Source organism: Triticum urartu, chromosome 7A (genome assembly GCF_056163025.1).
Source record: "Triticum urartu cultivar PI428250 chromosome 7A, HENAU_Tu73, whole genome shotgun sequence".
Classification (NCBI taxonomy): Eukaryota; Viridiplantae; Streptophyta; class Magnoliopsida; order Poales; family Poaceae; genus Triticum; species Triticum urartu.
The window spans coordinates 215,536,297-215,555,774 of NC_141879.1; the positions used below are offsets into that span (position 1 = coordinate 215,536,297).

The 19,478-nt window shown below is 46.0% G+C and overlaps 1 protein-coding gene across 1 annotated transcript; it reads right to left on the minus strand.

The window, feature by feature from the left end:
- Positions 1-502: 502 nt before the first annotated feature.
- On the minus strand, positions 503-19,478 carry LOC125523906 (epoxide hydrolase 1). Its single transcript, XM_048688971.2, has 3 exons — positions 18,865-19,478; positions 1,614-1,849; positions 503-902 (listed from the first exon to the last, which is right to left on the minus strand). Exons 1-3 carry the CDS (start codon positions 19,345-19,347, stop codon positions 653-655), a joined length of 969 nt encoding a protein of 322 aa, XP_048544928.1. The 5' UTR covers positions 19,348-19,478; the 3' UTR covers positions 503-652.

Sequence of the window (19,478 nt, forward strand, 5' to 3'; positions counted from 1 at the left end):
AACATCATTCAAATGGTTCACCTAATTTCTTGATTGTTGTTTTTCTGTCGCATTTACAAGATGAGGAAAGGCCGAAGCATGAAAAAAATCTTAGAGTCCATTCCCCTGCTCAAGCAAACAGCTTATGTGTTGCCAAAAAATCCATGGCATTGATCATCGTCAAGGCAAATATAAATGTGGTATAAACATAATCATTTGCAGATGGTTGAAAAAACAACCCTTCAAATTGTTTTATTCACTTTCGGGTAGTTTGTCTCTTCACCAATGGCACAACGGTTCATTATAAAAAAAACTTGACCAAGAGAGATTAGTGCCTTGTTTTTTGAAACAAGGAGCACCCCACAATCGGTTTGTATTAATTACCATAACAAATTTTTACGTTTGTTATTAGCACTTGTGGCTTGTTTTTAATTAACAAGGAATAACCCTTCCACTAGAAAACCAAGAAACAACCAAGGAACACACCCTATGGAGCAGGTGTAGTGGGACTAAACATCACATATGATATAAATAGTGAAATTTATAGTAAAAACAATAGTTGCATGCATATATGTGTACATGTATAACATAATAATACAATGACCTGAATGTAAAGTTCCAACAAGCATGCACATTTTGACCTTATTCCAGGATGCATTTGATATACTTCATTTTAGCTGAATTTATTTATGAAGCTGATTATATGTGCACTAATTTCCTTTGGTTTTTCTTCATTAATGAAATGTGCGACATCCTTCATTATCACCACATCATCCAGTAATGGAACAAACTTTTTGAAGCCTCCTTTGTTTATGAAATTTTGTGCGTCTGCAGTATTGTATGTTAGATCCAAATCACCAACAATGAACTTGGTTGGCACCTTTATCTCAGCTCCGGTCCATGGTGAAGTTAGATCCCATGTTCTGCACAGAAACAAACCAAATATGGTTGTTTAGACCAAAACATTGTGTGGTGTCACTGAGTCATCCTAGAAATACTTTTTGTGACTATTTCTTTGGGAGATCTAGAGTAATTATGTCTCTACGAGTGTATTGTGGATGACGTACACCATTGATTTATAATAAAACTTAACAATGTGGCATTGTTACCAAAAAAATAGAAAAGTATAAAGTTTTGCGCAAGTAAATGACAATATTAATATATCATGTGTCGTAAATTACAACGTTTGCTCCATTATAGCAAAGGTGAATTTGCTTGTGAGACAATCTTTACAAACTTATGATAAATATTTCTTGGGACACCTTTTGGAGAAACCTTCTCTTATTCATTTAATCACCTCTAAATGAATTAATTATTGTTTTTGAAAAAGCAGAATTTATAGTATTGTGTATATTATTAGTTTTCTTATCTAGAACAGAATTCAAACATAATTGTGTATGTATGTACGTCATTTCAAATATTGATGATATATCTAATTAGAAATCCAACCCCTCTTTCTCCCAAAAAAAACCCTATACCTATAAAAAATATCATTATGCAAAACATTTAAAGCCTTGAATCATATTTTAAGTTCAGATCCACATATTTACGTTAAGGTAATAGTTATAATTATAATTATTCATAAAGTTAAAATCTAAAGGGAAAAGATTCCAAGGTAAGCAACTTATAATTACTTATTCAAAGCACGGTAGTAGTTCAATCCCCCGGTGAAACCAGACTTGTCAAACTCGGTCGTGTAGTACTTGATGTCCTCCTCCGTGATCCAACTCGGCAAGGGCACCTCCTCATCTGGTGAGCCCCATCCGCTCTTCGGGATGAAAAGTGGGCCAGGAGTTCGATAAGCGAAAAACTTTCTTAGCACCAACTCTGTACCAAGGCGCCTAAATTCTGCTTCAACTGCTCCAGGCTCCTATAAATTAGATTTACAAGTAGCTCAATCATAATTTTTAATGCAACTCCAGAGACAATATGAGAGTTGAAAATGAAATGACTTTAGTTAGTGCATCTTTGATTCATGTGATTCTCAAAAGCTAGCAATAGAATAAAACGTAGTATCACATTGTTATGTCATGTTGAATTCTACATGGCTAGAGAACTATAAGAATATAAAACAAAGAGTGTTTGGAAATATATAGATAATTAAAGGAAGTGTAATAAGTTGTTTGAGTCGATGGAAAGTTTCTCTAAAACATAATGCAATGCCATCCTTAGGATTTTTTGTTGGGGATTCCATGAATCCTAGGATTTAAACAACATACATGTGAAAATTCCTAAGGATCAAAATCCTCCTAATATCCTATGAATATCCTTTGAGGCAAAGATCCATTATAGCCTCGCCACACCAGAGAAGATGCCACATACGTGATAGGGGAATAAAACATTGCGTTCCTTTGTCACAAAATTACACAAGAGTCAACCAATCTTATGGAATGGTAGATTGATAGAAACAAGAAGTAGTAAATAGAATGGTAACTTGGAGAGTACCTTCATCACTAGCATGAAAACACTTTTAGCTAAGGAGGAATTTAATTATTTTTACATTGTACAACATGTATCTGTCTGATTCAATTATTAACTAAATTTTAGAACAAGTGTCAGAGTTTCATACGGTCAGTGCCGTCGGGAGGATGGAGAGATTGTTCGAAGGAGCGCATGCGGTATAATTGGAATGTAAGATGTTACAATGAGAGGATTTGCCCAGGTTCGGGGCCTCTGGAAAGGAGGTAATACCCTACTCCTGCCTTGGTTGTCTTTATTTCCAACGGTGGTCGACAGAGATCTAAAGGATCGCTGGCGAGATCTTCTCTTGTGGTTATAACTCACCCTGCTGGTGGCTCAGGGTGGCATCCATCCTAGGGTTTTTTCTCTCTTCTTTTTTCCCACTGCGCCTATCCTTAACCTTCGCCTTGTATACCGACATGGCTAGGGTTACATTTCTTAACTTGAGATGGGTCCAGGGTTGACTACTCGAATGGCCTCGTGTCACGATGTCATCAACATTCAAAATGTCATGGTGTCGCTTCAGGGCCGACGGTCAAGCCCATGTGCCTCTATAAAGCCTGGGTAGCTAGGGCGAGTGAGCATAGGAAGCCTTGCCCTTATTCCGATGCTTTTGTTTCTTCCGAGCCAGTGGTGGCTTAGTTTTCAGTGGGCGAAGAATGACCAGCCGGGGGTTTGGAGTAGATGACTCTGACAGGTACCGATGAAGATAGGGCGGGCCTTCGTCCTCCCTCCCCACAAGGCACAGTGCTGGTGTTCTAGGATTCCCTCCCTCTATGATGTTTCTTGAACAGAACAATGTCGTTGTCGAGGGGAACATGGAGGCCTCCAATTCTTCCATGGCCATGCCCTCCGATCGCCTCGCCGTGGACGAGGTGGAGAAGGAGGATTTGGGTATCTTATCTTACACGCTGGCAAACCTGAATTCAAGAGTTGTGCCTATGTCAAGGGAGGCCACCTGGCGGCCTAGAAGGAGAGGCATCTCTCTGGGCTTTCCTCGATAGTGTCCTTTGAGTAAAGTTTCTTCACATGGTCTTTAGAGCATTTGGTTCCACACGAGTGTCAGCCTCTCAGGTGTTCATCGCCTTCACCGAATGGCTTGCCTGATTTGGGGGCCAAAGCTGCCCAGGACGCCATTCCATTGTGTGTCGCACTCAAGCGCATTCAGCACATGATGGATCTCCTCGCATATGTTGAAGCATAAGAGATCAAGGAGTACTCTCATTGTGGAGCTGATGCTCCAGAGGGCAAGGTGAGCATGGCCTCGTCACCCTTCCCAGATGGGTCACCTAGCATAATCCACCGGGCGAGGATGCCATGGACGACAGCTGCCGACGAGTAGAATACAGTGTATTCAGTTGGCTCCCAGCTGGGGGAATCTAGCTAATGGCCCATTTTTGGGCATATCATTAATTCCTTTAGAGTATTGAGTGGCGTTTGGTAGGCCGACGAAGTCTGCCCCCAACTGGTGTCCTGTGGGTAACACCCTCACTTCTTGTCCGAGAACCGTGTCCTAAACCATGATGCATGAAGTCTCTCATGGGAGGGGTTCATCTTTCGACCCACGGGGTGCACCTCGTTATAACCCTTCACTCAGTGTGCCCGTAGAGTTGAGGACCCAATGGTCATCTGTCAGAACCCTATATGAACTGAAAAGCCAACCTCATGTGGCTATATAGGGTTGTGCAAAAGATGAACATCATTCCCATTGTGAAAATGAGGCCTTCCTCCTTTGGGATGCCCAAGTGGTCATTTTCCTTGCCATAGTGTAACACCCCGGATATGATTTACCTAATATGTACTCCAACTCTTGCCGTTTCCGGCCTTAAGTTATTTTATTTTCTCGGGTTCGGGTTTTTGTCTCCGTGTGTTGTTGTCGTTGTCATGCATCTCATATCACGTCATCATGTGCATTGCATTTGCATACGTGTTCGTCTCATGCATTTGAGCATTTTCCCCGTTGTCCGTTTTGCATTCCGGTGCTCCGTTCTCCTCCGGTGGTCATTTCTACCTTTCTTTCGTGTGTGGGGATTAAACATTTCCGGATTGGACCAAGACTTGCCAAGCGGCTTTGGTTTACTACCGGTAGACCGCATGTCAAGTTTCGTACCATTTGGACTTCGTTTGATGCTCCAACGGTTAACCGAGGGACCGAGAAGGCCTTGTGTGTTTTGCAGCCCAACACCCCTCCAATTTGGCCCAAAACCCATCAAAACCCTCTCCATCATCTAGAGCGTTCGATCACGATCGCGTGGCCCAAAACCGCACTCCATTTGGAGCTTCCTAGCTCCTCCTACCTATAAAACTAGCACCCCCTCCGAAATTCTCCTTCTCCTTCCCCCGAAACCCTAGTCCCCTTCGTCTCCACGCGCCGGCGGACATTTTTCCGTCCGGCCGGACATGTCCGCCGCCCTTACCGCGCCATGTGTCGCTCCCTGACTGGGCGAGCCGCCGCGCCCACTTCGCCGCCCCACCGGCCCGTCGAAGCCCGCCGCAGGCCCTCCCGGCCCGTGCCCCGATCTGCTCTGCCCCGCGCCTCGCGCCTCCAGCCGCCGCCGTCTTCGTCGGGTCCGGCCGCCGCGCCGCCTCCCGGCCCGCTCCGCCGCCAAGCCGAGCCGTCGTCCCGCTCCGTCCCCAGCCGCGCCTCGCCGCCCCGCCGACGTCCTCCTCCTTCGGCCGGCGAGCCCTCCGAACCTCGCGCCGCTACAGTGCCCTCCAGATCCAAATCGGGATCGGTTGACCTTTTGCCCCGAAACCCTAACTTTTTGCATTTTTCATCATGCTATAACTCCGCATCCGTAGCTCCGTTTTGGGCATATAGCATATCAAAATGTTCACCTCAGAGAGTACATCATTTCATCTCATTGCCTCATTTTCATTTGAGTTCATCTTGATACCCGAAATGCTGTTGGAACAATGCTATTTGAGATACTTGTCAGATCTACTGCTCCAATTAGCTATTTGTCATTTTTGCCATAATTATTGTGTGCATGATATGCCCCTGAGCTCTTCATGTGTTTTGTTATATGTTTTGCCATCTATCCAGAGGTGCAACCCATGTATTTTTGTGATGTTTGTGGTGACTAGCACAAGCTTGCAAAGTAGAGCATTTGTTAACGCTGATTTCAGGGACTTAATAATTCCACTAAGTCCTAGATCTGTTTATCTCAATATGCCATATGTTCATGTTGTTTCCTAGTGATCCGTGCCTCTTTTGAGGATGATCAGTAAGGATGTTTTGTTATTCTTGTAGTGCTCTATCCATCCATGTCTTTGTTTGCAATTATGGAGCACCCTAGCTTGAGTCAATCGAGCTCTACTTTTACTATTTCGTGAATCTGGGCAGATTGTCTACTTGTTAGCGATTTTGCCGAGGATGTTGTAGTTGATCCGTGCATGCTATGTTATTATTCTTGCCATGTCTAGCTTGTATAATGTGTATTCTTGATGGGTGTATGCTTAGATTGTCATGACTTGCTCTGTAGTAAGTGTATCGAGCTCGTAAACATGCCTACTTGATATCTGTTTTTGCATGTTCCAGTTTTTCACTAAGTCTAAGAACTGCTTATGTTTTTGCCATGTTCTCATGCTTGCAAATGTATTTTCTGATCCCTTTTGGCTCAAGGTCACTAAGGGACTTTTGTTAAGCTCTTTGAATAGCTCCATGCCATGCTTTACTTTGCTATGTTCAGTACCTGTAGCATATATTTTTTCATGCTCTAAAGTGTGCTACCTGATCTGAAATTCCAGACAAGTATTGATTTCACTAAGTCTGAAATCTGTTTACCAAATGCATTTTTGCCATGCTTGTTTGAACCTGTTAATGGATGAATTGACCATAGCTCAGTGTTCATCTTTTGTTAAGCATCATGAATGGATCCCTGCCATGTATTTTGTTGCCATGTTTGAGTGCTGTACCATGTTCATCTTGTTGCATTTAGATGGCTACTTGCTGTAAATCGCAGAGCGGTGCCATATTTGAATTGCTTGCCATTTCCAAACCGTGACTCCGATTCCGGCGTTCTTTATATCGTTTTCAAGCGAAATCATCTCACCTTTCCAGTGGCACACTTGGATTTCCATGTTGAGGCCAGGTTCATTCATTCCTTGTCAAATCTTGCATATGCATCACATATCGCATCCCGCATAGCATACCATATTTGCATCATGTTGTTTGAGCTTTGCACGTGGTTGATTGTGTTCCGTTTGCTTGTTTTGTCTTGTTTGGATAGAGCCGGGAGACGAGTTCGCTAACGAGGAGCCCGTTGAGTTTGCTTTCGAGGATCCGGTCAACTCTGATAACTTTGCAGGCAAGATGATCATACCCTCGAAATCACTACTATCTTTGCTTTGCTAGATGCTCGCTCTTTTGCTATGCCTATGCTATGATGCCTACCACTTGCTTATCATGCCTCCCTATCTGCCATGTCAAACCTCTAACCCACCATGTCCTAGCAAACCATTGATTGGCTATGTTACCGCTTTGCTCAGCCCCTCTTATAGCGTTGCTAGTTGCAGGTGAAGATTGGAGGCCGTTCCTTGTTGGAACATTATTTACTTGTTGGGATATCATTATATTATCTTGTTATCTTAATGCATCTATATACTTGGTAAAGGGTTGAAGGCTCGGCCTCTCGCCTAGTGTTTTGTTCCACTCTTGCCGCCCTAGTTTCCGTCATATCGGTGTTATGTTCCCGGATTTTGCGTTCCTTACGTGGTTGGGTGATAATGGGAACCCCTTGATAGTTCGCCTTGAATAAAGATTTTCCAGCAATGCCCAACCTTGGTTTTACCATTTGCCACCTAGCCTCTTTTTCCCTTGGGTTTCTGGAGCCCGAGGGTCATCTTATTTAAACCCCCCCGGGCCAGTGCTCCTCTGAGTGTTGGTCCAAACTAGAGTCCTGTGCAGTGCCCCCTCAGGGAAACTCGAGGTTTGGTTTTAGTTGTATGGAGAGCTCATCTGAGTGTGCCCTGAGAACGAGATATGTGCAGCTCCTATCAGGATTTGTCGGCACATTCGGGCGGTGTTGCTGGATTTGTTTTAACTTGTCGAAGTGTCTTGAGGAATCGGGATGCCGAGTCTGATCGGAATGTCTCAGGAGAAAGTCTATTCCTTCATTGATCGTGAGAGCTTGTCATGGGCTAAGTTGGGACTCCCCTGCAGGGATTTGAACTTTCGAAAGCCATGCCCGCGGTTATGGGCAGATGGGAATTTGTTAATGTCTGGTTGTAGATAACTTGAACCTTAACTTAATTAAAATGAATCAACTGTGTGAGTTACCGTGATGGTCTCTTCTCGGCGGAGTCTGGGAAGTGAACACGGTGTTGGAGTAATGCTTGCCGCAGGTTGCTCTCTAGTTACTCGTTCGCGCTTTGCCTTTCTCTTCTTGCTCTCTTTTGCGAACAGGTTAGCCACCATATATGCTAGTCGCTTGCTGCAGCTCCACATATTTACATTGCCTTACCTATAAGGTTAAATAGTCTTGATCGCGAGGGTGCAAGATTGCTGAGTCCCTGTGGCTCACAGATTACTTCCAAAACAGATGCAGGGCCCGATGACTCCGTTCCAGATGACGCGCTTGAGCTCAAGTGGGAGTTCGACGAGGACTCACGCCGTTACTATGTGTCTTTCCCTGACGATTAGTAGTGGTGCCCAGTGCCCAGTTGGGGCGATCGGGACCGTGTCGCATGTTGGGGTTATCTTTTATTTTGGCGCCGTAGTCGGGCCATGAGTGTTTGATTGATGTAATGCTATTTATGTACTTTGATTGACGTGGCGAGTGTAAGCCAACTATGTATCTCCCCTTTTATTATCTATATTACATGGGATGTTGTGAAGATTGCGTAACTTGCGACATTGCTTTCAATGCGGTTATGCCTCTAAGTCATGCCTCGACACGTGGGAGATATAGCCGCATCGAGGGCGTTACAAGTTGGTAATCAGAGCCTTCCCCGCCCTTAGGAGCCCCCGCTGCTTGATCGTTTTTAGCGGCCGAGTTGAGTCTAGAAAAATGTTTTGAGTCATTTAGGAATTATATATCGGAGAGCTAGGAATTCTTTTTACTCCCCAGTCTCCTCATCGCTCTGGTAAGGCATCCTGACGTAGAGTTTTGACTATTCTCTTCTCAAATTTCACTAAAAAAAATTTAGGATCACGCGGGTATCTTGGAATCGTTCCGATGGTTTTGTGATGAGAACATTGTACTTGGTGCCTCCTGTCTTTAGGGGTTGTGGCAGTGTCCCAGGGAGTTGAGCTCCGAGGTGTTGTCGTCACAATTTTATCGTTGCAGTTCTGGAATACCTGAGTTTAGTACGCCGACATCGAAAATCTCTTTTATGCAGTTCGTTGGTGAGATAACCTCGACGCCACTCAGTACTGGGGCGGGAGTTCGGGAGTATTGTCATAATTTGTATAACGGATACTTTTCGAAGGTTGAGGTAGATGGTTTCCGAAATTTTTCTCGGTTATGTGTTGAAGGATGGATACAGCTGGATGTAGGAATTGCTAGATTTGGGTGAGATATTATGCTTCCCCTGTGTCCCCAACACCTGATTGCATAACCGGAAAGGTTCGGGAGTTTCATAGGTGGGAATTCTTGTAGCTCTAGTTCTTCTTCCACGGATATTTGGTTTGAGATTGGGATTTCTTACCAAGTATTCGTTCTTGATCCGTACCTTGTTTATTTATTCCTCTACCTAAATTCTAAGTGGCTTCTCAATTTATGGATATGTGACCATTTCAAGTGGAATGCATTCGTTCATTTTGTTCGGATGTGAAGACTATATGTTGCAATTCCAACCCGTTTGATTCAGCTTCATTTTATCTGGCAATGTGCTAACGGTTGTCACCCTCTTCAGGATGGCTCCCGCTAAAAGCAGCAATCAGAATCAGAATCAGGATCCGCCACCACCTCCACCTCCTCCGGAGGCATGGCAAGCTGTGATGGCCGCAACCAATGCAAACACGCAGTTGATCATGCAAATTCTTCAAGAGCGCAATCAAGCGAACCAAGGCAACCAAGGCAACAATCAGAATCACTTTGCTACACTCAACCAGTTCCTTACTAACGGGCCAAAGACTTTCAGCAATTGTGTTGAGGCAACTGATGCTGACAATTGGCTCGTGGATCTGTGCAAGCATTTTGAGTGCAGTAACGTCAGGCCTGAGGACTTTGTCAAGTTCGCTTCTTTCCAACTCAAAGATCAAGCTGCAGAATGGTTCCAGCAATACAAGGATTCCAGAGGAGGCCGTGTGATTACCTGAGATGAATTCCGTCAAGACTTCAAAGCTCATCATATCCCTCAGAGCGTGGTTGAAAGCAAGCGTGAGGAATTCTGCAACCTGAAGCAAGGCTCTTTGTCTGTATATGACTACAACAAATTGTTTCAGAAGCTCGCCCACTTTGCTAAGCAGGACGTCCCTGACGAGAAGAGCATGATGTACCAGTTCAGGGGTGGTCTCAGAGAAGAAATCCAGCTAGCTCTTATTCTCTTTGAGCCCTTGAGGTACGATGAGTTCTGCAACATGGCATTGAAGCAAGAGGCTGCTCAACTGAGGTGTGATGCTTTCAAGAAGCGAGTCAGAGATGCTACTCCTTCTTTCTCTACTCAAGTGGCCAAGCAGCAGAAGTTTTGGCTTCCTTCCCCTCCGTTTCATCAGCCGTATCAGAAGAGCAAAGGTGGCAGTGGATCTTCCCACCCACCCAACCCTGGCTTTCAGAACAAGACTTCGTCTCAAGCTTCAAGATCGAGTGCTCCGTATCACCGTCCGCTTTCTGAGGTCACGTGCAACAAGTGCCAACAGAAGGGTTACTATGCCAACAAATGCTTCAACCAGAGGTGTGTCCCTCCTCCTCCTCCTGTGAGATCGGCAAGTACAGCTGTGGTCAAGCATAACCCCAAGCACTCTAAGGTCAACTTGCTGAATGCAGCTCAAGCAGAGGACTCGTCAGATGTCATCATGGGTAACCTTCCTGTTAACGATATTCCTGCAAAAGTTCTTTTTGACACTGGTGCATCGCATTGTTTCATTTCCAAATTTTTTGCATCGAATTATGAGTGCGATTATCAGTATCTGCAAAATTCTTTGCAAATCGTGTCACCAGGCAAGCAAATGACAGCTAATTTCTGCGTCTCGGATATTACTATCACGTTGGGCGACTACAAATTTCTAGCTTCCCCTATTGTTCTAGGCGACTCGGATATTGATCTTATTCTCGGAATGGACTGGCTTTCTAAGCACAAGGCGCATCTTGATTGTGCAGCCAGGCAGATTCAATTGACTCATTCGTCTAAGGATGTAATTGTCTTTGCCGCTCGTGATGATACCATCCGCCTGTTTTCTCTCAATGAGAAGGGTGAACTGGATGCCATCTCGCAAATTCCAGTCGTTTGCGAATATCAAGACGTCTTTCCAGAAGAGCTTCCAGGAATGCCTCCGCACCGGCCAGTTGAATTCGTCATCGATCTTGAGCCTGGCACGGAACCGGTGTGCAAACATCCTTACAAGCTCGGACCTGAAGAGTTGAAGGAGCGGAAGAAGCAACTCGATATTCAAGAGAGAATGGGTCTCATCCGACCTAGTTCTTCTCCGTGGGGTTGTGGTGTTCTTTTTGTGAAGAAGAAGGATGGAACGGACTGACTTTGTGTTGACTACCGTCCATTGAACAAGAAGACTATCAAGAACAAGTACCCATTTCCCAATATCAACGAGCTGTTCAAACAACTCAAAGGTGCCCAAGTATTCTCCAAGCTTGATCTCCGTATAGGTTATCACCAGATTCAAATCTGTGAGCAAGATATTCCCAAGACGGCTTTCAGGACAAGCTTTGGTTCATATGAATACACTGTCATGTCTTTTGGCCTCGTCAACGCTCCTCCAACTTTCTCTCGCATGATGAACTTCATCTTCAACGCCTACACCAATGACTTCGTTTTGGTCTATCTCGACGACATTCTGGTCTTTTCGAAGAACAAGATCATGCCAAGCACTTGCGTTTGGTTCTCGATAAGCTCAGGGAACACCAGTTCTACACCAAGTTCTCCAAGTGCGAATTTTGGTTCGATGAGGTTCTTTATCTTGGTCATATCATCTCTGCCAAGGGCATTGCGGTGCATCCTGAGAAGGTGTCTGCAATTGTTAATTGGGAACCACCTCAGAACGTGAAGCAACTCCGTAGCTTCCTCGGTCTCGCAAGCTACTGTCGAAGATTCGTTGAAAACTTTTCTAAGATCGCGAAGCCTCTGTCAAATCTTCTCCATAAGCACGTCAAGTACGTTTGGTCTCCAGAGTGTGACATTGCTTTCAACACTTTGAAAGGGAAATTGATCACTGCTCCAGTTCTGACTCCTCTTGATGAATCCAAACCGTACGAGGTCTTTTGCGATGCCTCTCTCCAAGGTCTCGCGCAGTGTTGATGCAAGAGAATAAAGTTGTGGCTTATACCTCTCGCCAGTTGAAGCCCAATGAGAAGAACTACCCCACTCATGACCTCGAGTTGGCGGCAGTTGTGCATGCTCTTTTGACTCGAAGACATCTCTTATTAGGAAGAAAAGTGGACATTTTCACTGATCACAAGAGTCTCAAGTACATCTTCACTCAGCCTAATCTCAACCTCAGGCAAACTCGATGGGTCGAAATGATTCAAGAGTATAATCCGAGTATCGAGTATACTTCAGGCAAGGCCAATGTGATTGCTGACGCATTGAGCAGGAAGGCTTATTGCAACAGTCTGATTCTCAAGCCTTATCTACCCGAGCTTTGTGAAGCTTTCCGCAAACTTAATCTGCAAGTTGTTCCTCAAGGTTTCCTCACCAACCTTCAAGTCTCTCCTACCTTGGAAGACCAGATTCGCCAAGCCCAGCTTCTTGATGCTATGGTGAAAAAGGTGAAGGTTGAGATTGCCAAGAGTCAACCCAAGTATAAGTGCTACCGCCTTGATGACAAGGACACTCTCTTCTTCGATGATCGTATTGTTGTGCCCAAAGGTGACCTTCGTAAAGTGATCATGAACGAGGCTCACAATTCTCTCCTCTCCATCCACCCTGGAAGCACGAAGATGTATCAGGACCTCAAGCAGGCTTATTGGTGGACTCGAATGAAGCGCGAGATTGCTCAGTTCGTGAATGAATGTGATGTCTGCAGAAGAGTGAAGGCAGAACACCAAAGGCCAGCTGGTCTCCTCCAACCTCTTGCCATTCTAGAATGGAAGTTTGACCACATTGAGATGGACTTCGTGACTGGGTTTTCAAAGTCCAAACGTGGCAATGATGCTATATTCGTTGGCATCGACAAACTCACTAAAGTGGCTCACTTTCTGCCTATCAAAGAGTCTATCACTGCAGCTCAATTGGCGGAGCTCTATACCTCTCGAATTGTCTCTCTGCACGGTATTTCGCAAGTGATCTCTTCAAACCGTGACAGCATCTTTACCTCCAAGTTTTGTGATTCTTTTCAGAAGGCCATGGGCACCAACATCCGCTTCAGCACAGCTTTCCATCCGCAAACTAGCGGTCAAGTCGAGCGTGTCAACCAGATTCTTGAAGATATGCTCAGGGCTTGTGTGATCTCATTCGGCATGAAATGGGAGGATTGTCTTCCATATGCTGAATTCTCCTACAACAACAGTTTTCAAGCAAGTTCGGGCAAGGCCCCATTTGAAATTCTGTATGGCAGGAAGTGTCGTACCCCTCTCAACTGGGCTGAAACCGGTGAACGTCAACTTCTGAAAAATGACTTAATCACAAAGGTAGAGATAATGTGCAAAGTCATTCGAGATAACCTCAAAGCAGTCCAATCCCGCCAGAAGAGCTACTATGATAATAAGCACCGTGATTTGGCTTTCGAGATCGGAGATCATGTTTACCTCCGCGTCTCTCCAATGAAAGGTACTCATCGCTTCGGTATCAAAGAGAAGCTTGCCCCTAGATACGTGGGACCTTTCAAGATCGTCAGCAAGAGAGGCGATCTCGCCTATCAACTTGAGCTTTCTTCAAACTTTGCAAATATGAATGACGTGTTCCATGTCTCTCAGCTTCGAAAGTGCTTCAAGACTCCTGAACGCACCGTCAACTTCGAAGACATTGAGCTCCAATAAGATCTCTCTTATCATGAGCACCCCGTTGCTATTCTTGAAGAGACTTAACGCAAGACTCGCAACAAGTCAATCAAATTCCTCAAAGTCAAGTGGTCACACCATTCCGACCGTGAAGCCACCTGGGAACGCGAGGATCACCTCCGTTCTGAGTACCCGGCGTTCTTTCAGTCCTAGATCTCGAGACAAGATCCTTTCATAGTGGTGGAGTGTTGTAACAACCCGGATATGATTTACCGAATATGTACTCCAACTCTTGTTGTTTCCGGCCTTAAGTTATTTTATTTTCTCGGGTTCGAGTTTTTGTCTCCGTGTGTTGTTGTCATTGTCATGCATCTCATATAATGTCATCATGTGCATTGCATTTGCATATGTGTTCGTCTCATGCATTCGAGCATTTTCCCCGTTGTCCGTTTTGCATTCCGGCGCTCCGTTCTCCTCTGGTGGTCATTTCTACCTTTCTTTCGTGTGTGGGGATTAAACATTTCCGAATTGGACCGAGACTTGCCAAGCGGCCTTAGTTTACTACCGATAGACCGCCTGTCAAGTTTCGTACCATCTGGACTTCGTTTGATGCTCCAACGGTTAACCGAGGGACCGAGAAGGCCTCGTGTGTGTTGCAGCCCAACACCCCTTCAATTTGGCCCAAAACCCACCAAAACACTCTCCATCATCTAGAGCGTTCGATCACGATCGCGTGGCCGAAAACCGTACTCCATTTGGAGCTTCCTAACTCCTCCTACCTATAAAACTAGCACCCCCTCCGAAATTCTCCTTCTCCTTCCTCTGAAACCCTAGTCCCCTTCGTCTCCACGCGCCGGCGGACATTTTTCCGTCCGGCCGGACATGTCCGCCGCCCTTACCGCGCCACGTGTCGCTCCCTGACTGAGCGAGCCACCGCGCCCACTTCGCCGCCCCACCGGCCCGCCGAAGCCCGCCACAGGCCCTCCCGGCCCGCGCCCCGATCTGCTCCGAAATGCTGTTGGAAGAATGCTATTTGAGATACTTGTCAGATCTGCTGCTCCAATTAGCTATTTGTCATTTTTGCCATAATTATTGTGTGCATGATATGCCCCTGAGCTCTTCATGTGTTTTGTTATATGTTTTGCCATTTATCTAGAGGTACAACCCATGTATTTTTGTGATGTGTGTGGTGACTAGCACAAACTTGCAAAGTAGAGCATTTGTTAATGCTGATTTCAGGGAATTAGTAATTCCACTAAGTCCTTGATCTGTTTATCTCTATATGCCATATGTTCATATTGTTTCCTAGTGATTCGTGCCTCTTTTGAGGATGATCAGTAAGGATGTTTTGTTATTCTTGTAGTGCTTTATCCATCCATGTCTTTGTTTGCAATTATGGAGCACTCTAACTTGAGTCAATCGAGCTCTACTTTTACTATTTCGTGAATCTGGGCAGATTGTCTACTTGTTAGCAATTTTGCCGAGGATGTTGTAGTTGATCCGTGCATGCTATGTTATTGTTCTTGCCATGTCTAGCTTGTATAATGTGTATTCTTGATGGGTGTATGCTTAGATTGTCATGACTTGCTCTGTAGTGAGTGCATCGAGCTCGTAAACATGCCTACTTGATATCTGTTTTTGCATGTTCCAGTTTTTCACTAAGTCTGAGAACTGCTTATGTTTTTGCCATGTTCTCATGCTTGCAAATGTATTTTCTGATCCCTTTTGGCTCGAGGTCACTAAGGGACTTTTGTTAAGCTCTTTGAGTAGCTCCATGCCATGATTTACTTTGCTATGTTCATTACCTGTAGCATATATTTTTTCATGCTCTAAAGTGTGCTACCTGATCTGAAATTCCAGACAAGTGTTGATTTCACTAAGTCTGAAATCTGTTTACCAAATGCATTTTTGCCATACTTGTTTGAACCTGTTAATGGATGAATTGATCGTAGCTCAGTGTTCATCTTTTGTTAAGAATCATGAATGGATCCCTGCCATGTATTTTGTTGCCATGTTTGAGTGCTGTAGCATGTTCATCTTGTTGCATTTAGATGGCTACTTGCTGTAAATTGCAGAGCGGTGCCATATTTGAATTGCTTCCCGTTTCCAAACCGTGACTCCGATTCCGGCGTTCTTTATATCGTTTTCAAGCGAAATCATCTCACCTTTTTAGTGGAACACTTGGATTTCCAAGTTGAGGCCAGGTTCATTCATTCCTTGTCAAATCTTGCATATGCATCACATATCGCACCCCGCATAGCATACCATGTTTGCATCATGTTGTTTGAGCTTTGCACGTGGTTGATTGTGTTCCGTTTGCTTGTTTTGTCTTGTTTGGGTAGAGCCGGGAGACGAGTTCGCTAACGAGGAGCCCGTTGAGTTTGCTTTCGAGGATCCGGTCAACTCTGACAACTTTGCAGGCAAGATGATCATACCCTCAAAATCACTACTATCTTTGCTTTGCTAGATGCTCGCTCTTTTGCTATGCCTATGCTACGATGCCTACCACTTGCTTATCATGCCTCCCTATCTGCCATGTCAAACCTCTAACCCACCATGTCCTAGCAAACCGTTGATTGGTTATGTTACCGCTTTGCTCAGCCCCTCTTATAGCGTTGCTAATTGCAGGTGAAGATTGGAGGCCGTTCCTTGTTGGAACATTATTTACTTGTTGGGATATCATTATATTATCTTGTTATCTTAATGCATCTATATACTTGGTAAAGGGTGGAAGGCTCGGCCTCTCGCCTAGTGTTTTGTTCCACTCTTGCCGCCCTAGTTTTCGTCATATCGGTGTTATGTTCCCAGATTTTGCGTTCCTTATGCGGTTGGGTGGTAATGGGAACCCCTTGATAGTTCGCCTTGAATAAAGATTTTCCAGCAATGCCCAACCTTGGTTTTACCATTTGCCACCTAGCCTCTTTTTCCCTTAGGTTTCCGGAGCCCGAGGGTCATCTTATTTAAACCCCCCCCGGGCCAGTGCTCCTCTGAGTGTTGGTCCAAACTAGAGTCCTGTGCAGTGCCTTCTCAGGGAAACTCGAGGTTTGGTTTTAGTTGTATGGAGAGCTCATCTGAGTGTGCCCTAAGAACGAGATATGTGCAGCTCCTATCGGGATTTGTCGGCACATTCGGGCGGTGTTGCTGGATTTGTTTTAACTTGTCGAAGTGTCTTGAGGAACCGGGATGCCGAGTCTGATCGGAATGTCTTGGGAGAAGGTATATTCCTTCATTGACCGTGAGAGCTTGTCATGGGCTAAGTTGGGACTCCCCTGCAGGGATTTAAACTTTCGAAAGCCGTGCCCGCGGTTATGGGCAGATGGGAATTTGTTAATGTCCAGTTGTAGATAACTTGAATCTTAACTTAATTAAAATGAATCAACTGTGTGAGTTACCGTGATGGTCTCTTCTTGGCGGAGTCCGGAAAGTGAACACGGTGTTGGAGTAATGCTTGCCGTAGGTTGCTCTCTAGTTACTCGTTCGCGCTTTGCCTCTCTCTTCTCGTTCTCTTTTGCGAACAGGTTAGCTACCATATATGCTAGTCACTTGCTGCAGCTCCACATATTTACCTTGCCTTATCTATAAGCTTAAATAGTCTTGATCGCGAGGGTGCGAGATTGCTGAGTCCCTGTGGCTCACAGATTACTTCCAAAACAGATGCAGAGCCCGATGACTTCGTTCCAGATGACGCGCTTGAGCTCAAGTGGGAGTTCGACGAGGACTCACGCCGTTACTATGTTTCTTTCCCTGACGATCAGTAGTGGTGCCCAGTTGGGGCGATCGGGACCGTGTCGCATGTTGGGGTTTTCTTTTATTTTGGCGCTGTAGTCGGGTCATGAGTGTTTGATTGATGTAATGATATTTATGTATTTTGATTGACGTGGCGAGTGTAAGCCAACTATGTATCTCCCCTTTTATTATTTATATTACATGGGATGTTGTGAAGATTGTCTAACTTGCGACATTGCTTTTAATGCGATTATGCCTCTAAGTCGTGCCTCGACAAGTGAGTGATATAGCCGCATCGAGGATGTTACACATTGCTAGAATGATGGCGCACTCGAAGAATCCTTCACCGCATGATACACCATTTGCGGGCCTTGGCCAACTTAGGTTTCATGTGTTTCACTGCATCACATTACCAAAGGACGAATATGTAGCTTCTCAAGCTGGACGCCAATGGGAAAACACCAAGTGGTAGCGTGTTTCTCATTAGCCTGATCTTTTCACTCGAGGTAGACATCTCAACCACCGCAAGAATTGCACCAGAGTGGGCCCATGCACCAGGAGCTCAGGGCTCGAGAGTTTGCCATTCTATTGGTCCTCGGTGCTATGTCGACCCTTACCGATGGACCAAATCCTTCTTAGGAGATCATCCGCGGGAGGCATTAGACCTCTTTATCACCATTCCGGGTGAACGTTCCGGCTAGACCCCCCTCCTCACGCTGGCTAAGAAGATGACAATCTTATGTTCTCTGCCTAGAGCTTGGCCTGTGAAGTCTGCACGCCTCGCCCACCGTATGATGAGGGATATGTTAGGGCTTTGGGGACCACATTTCTCCTTTTGGGGCTTGTCGAACATTTTGACGGAAGAAGTCCGAACGCTGCCTCGCACGGGCCTTCTCCCAGGAGCGGCGGACCGCAAGCCGAACGACCATCTCCTTCTCGGGGCCGCATGGGATGAGTTCAGGGTCAGGATCTAAAAGTGAAGGAGTCGGATCCGGTGGCAGCCATGCCGGAGATGGTTGGAGATCGTCGAACAGGAGCTTGGGTGGCAGAGGGGAGTGGAGTGAAGTGAAGTGGCTAGGGTTTGGTCCGGCCAGGGGTGGGGAGGAATATATGTGAGGTCGAGTGGACCAGCGTAAATTGGGTCCAACATGGTGGACGTGCCCGGACGTTCCATATCCTCTTCATATTTGAGCTGAATATGTGGGGTGTCAGTTAGTCTGGATGTTTGAGACCTGTTGAAGAGTTCATTTGGATCGAATTTTCATGACCGGTCAGTAACCGGACCGTATACGCAGACGTTTGAGGCATCCGACTGCATATGCTACGAGGGGTGCTGGATTGCTTGATGGTACGAAGATTGAACAATAAGTGTTGTATGTGGAGCAGTTTCGTTCAATTTATGTTTATATATGGTCCTTGTTTGCTTTTTTACTTTGGTTCTACTGATCTGTTACTTCTGTATAGATCGTTGGTTGTCGGTGATTGTGCTAGGAGCATCCTTAATTGGGTCATCCGTCGGGGATTGTGCCGCATGCTGTACTATTCTCTTATCTAATGATGAATATATACAGCTCTTCTGCATGGTTAAATAAAAAATACTAATAAAACTAGACTTTTGCATGGTATCTAGTACAGTACATACCTGGAAGCGGCAGACGTAGTAGTCATCTCCGTACAGAGCCCTGAAGGCGTCCACGGGCTTCACCGCCGGGTTCCGAGGGTTGAAGGCGACGCTCAAGGCGACCAGTGCCTTCACCCTATCCGGCCGGAACAGGCAGAGGCTCCAGGCTATCAAGGCGCCCCAGTCGTGCGCCACCACGAAGACCTGCTTCTGGCCGAGGGAGTCGACGAGCGCGACGAGGTCGCCGACGACATGCAGCGCGGTGTACTGGTCCGGGCCGCCGGAGGGCGCGTCGGAGTCACCGTAGCCGCGCATGTCGGGCGCGACGGCGCGGTAGCCCGCCGCGGCCAGCGCGGGCATCTGGTGCCGCCAGGTGTACCACAGCTCCGGGAACCCGTGCAGCAGCAGCACCACGGGCGCGCCCGCCGGCCCGGCCTCCGCGACGTGCAGGCGCACCCCGTTCACGTCGACGTTGCGGTGCGTGATCACGCCGTCGGAGGCCATCTCTGGGCTCGGGAGCGGTGCCGGACTGACGACGGAGCAACGCAGGAGCAGCAGAGCTTGTTGAGGCAAGGCTTTGGTGGTGGGTTGTGGCTGGACGCGACGGGCCGGGCCGCGCTATAAGGCGTGTGGGT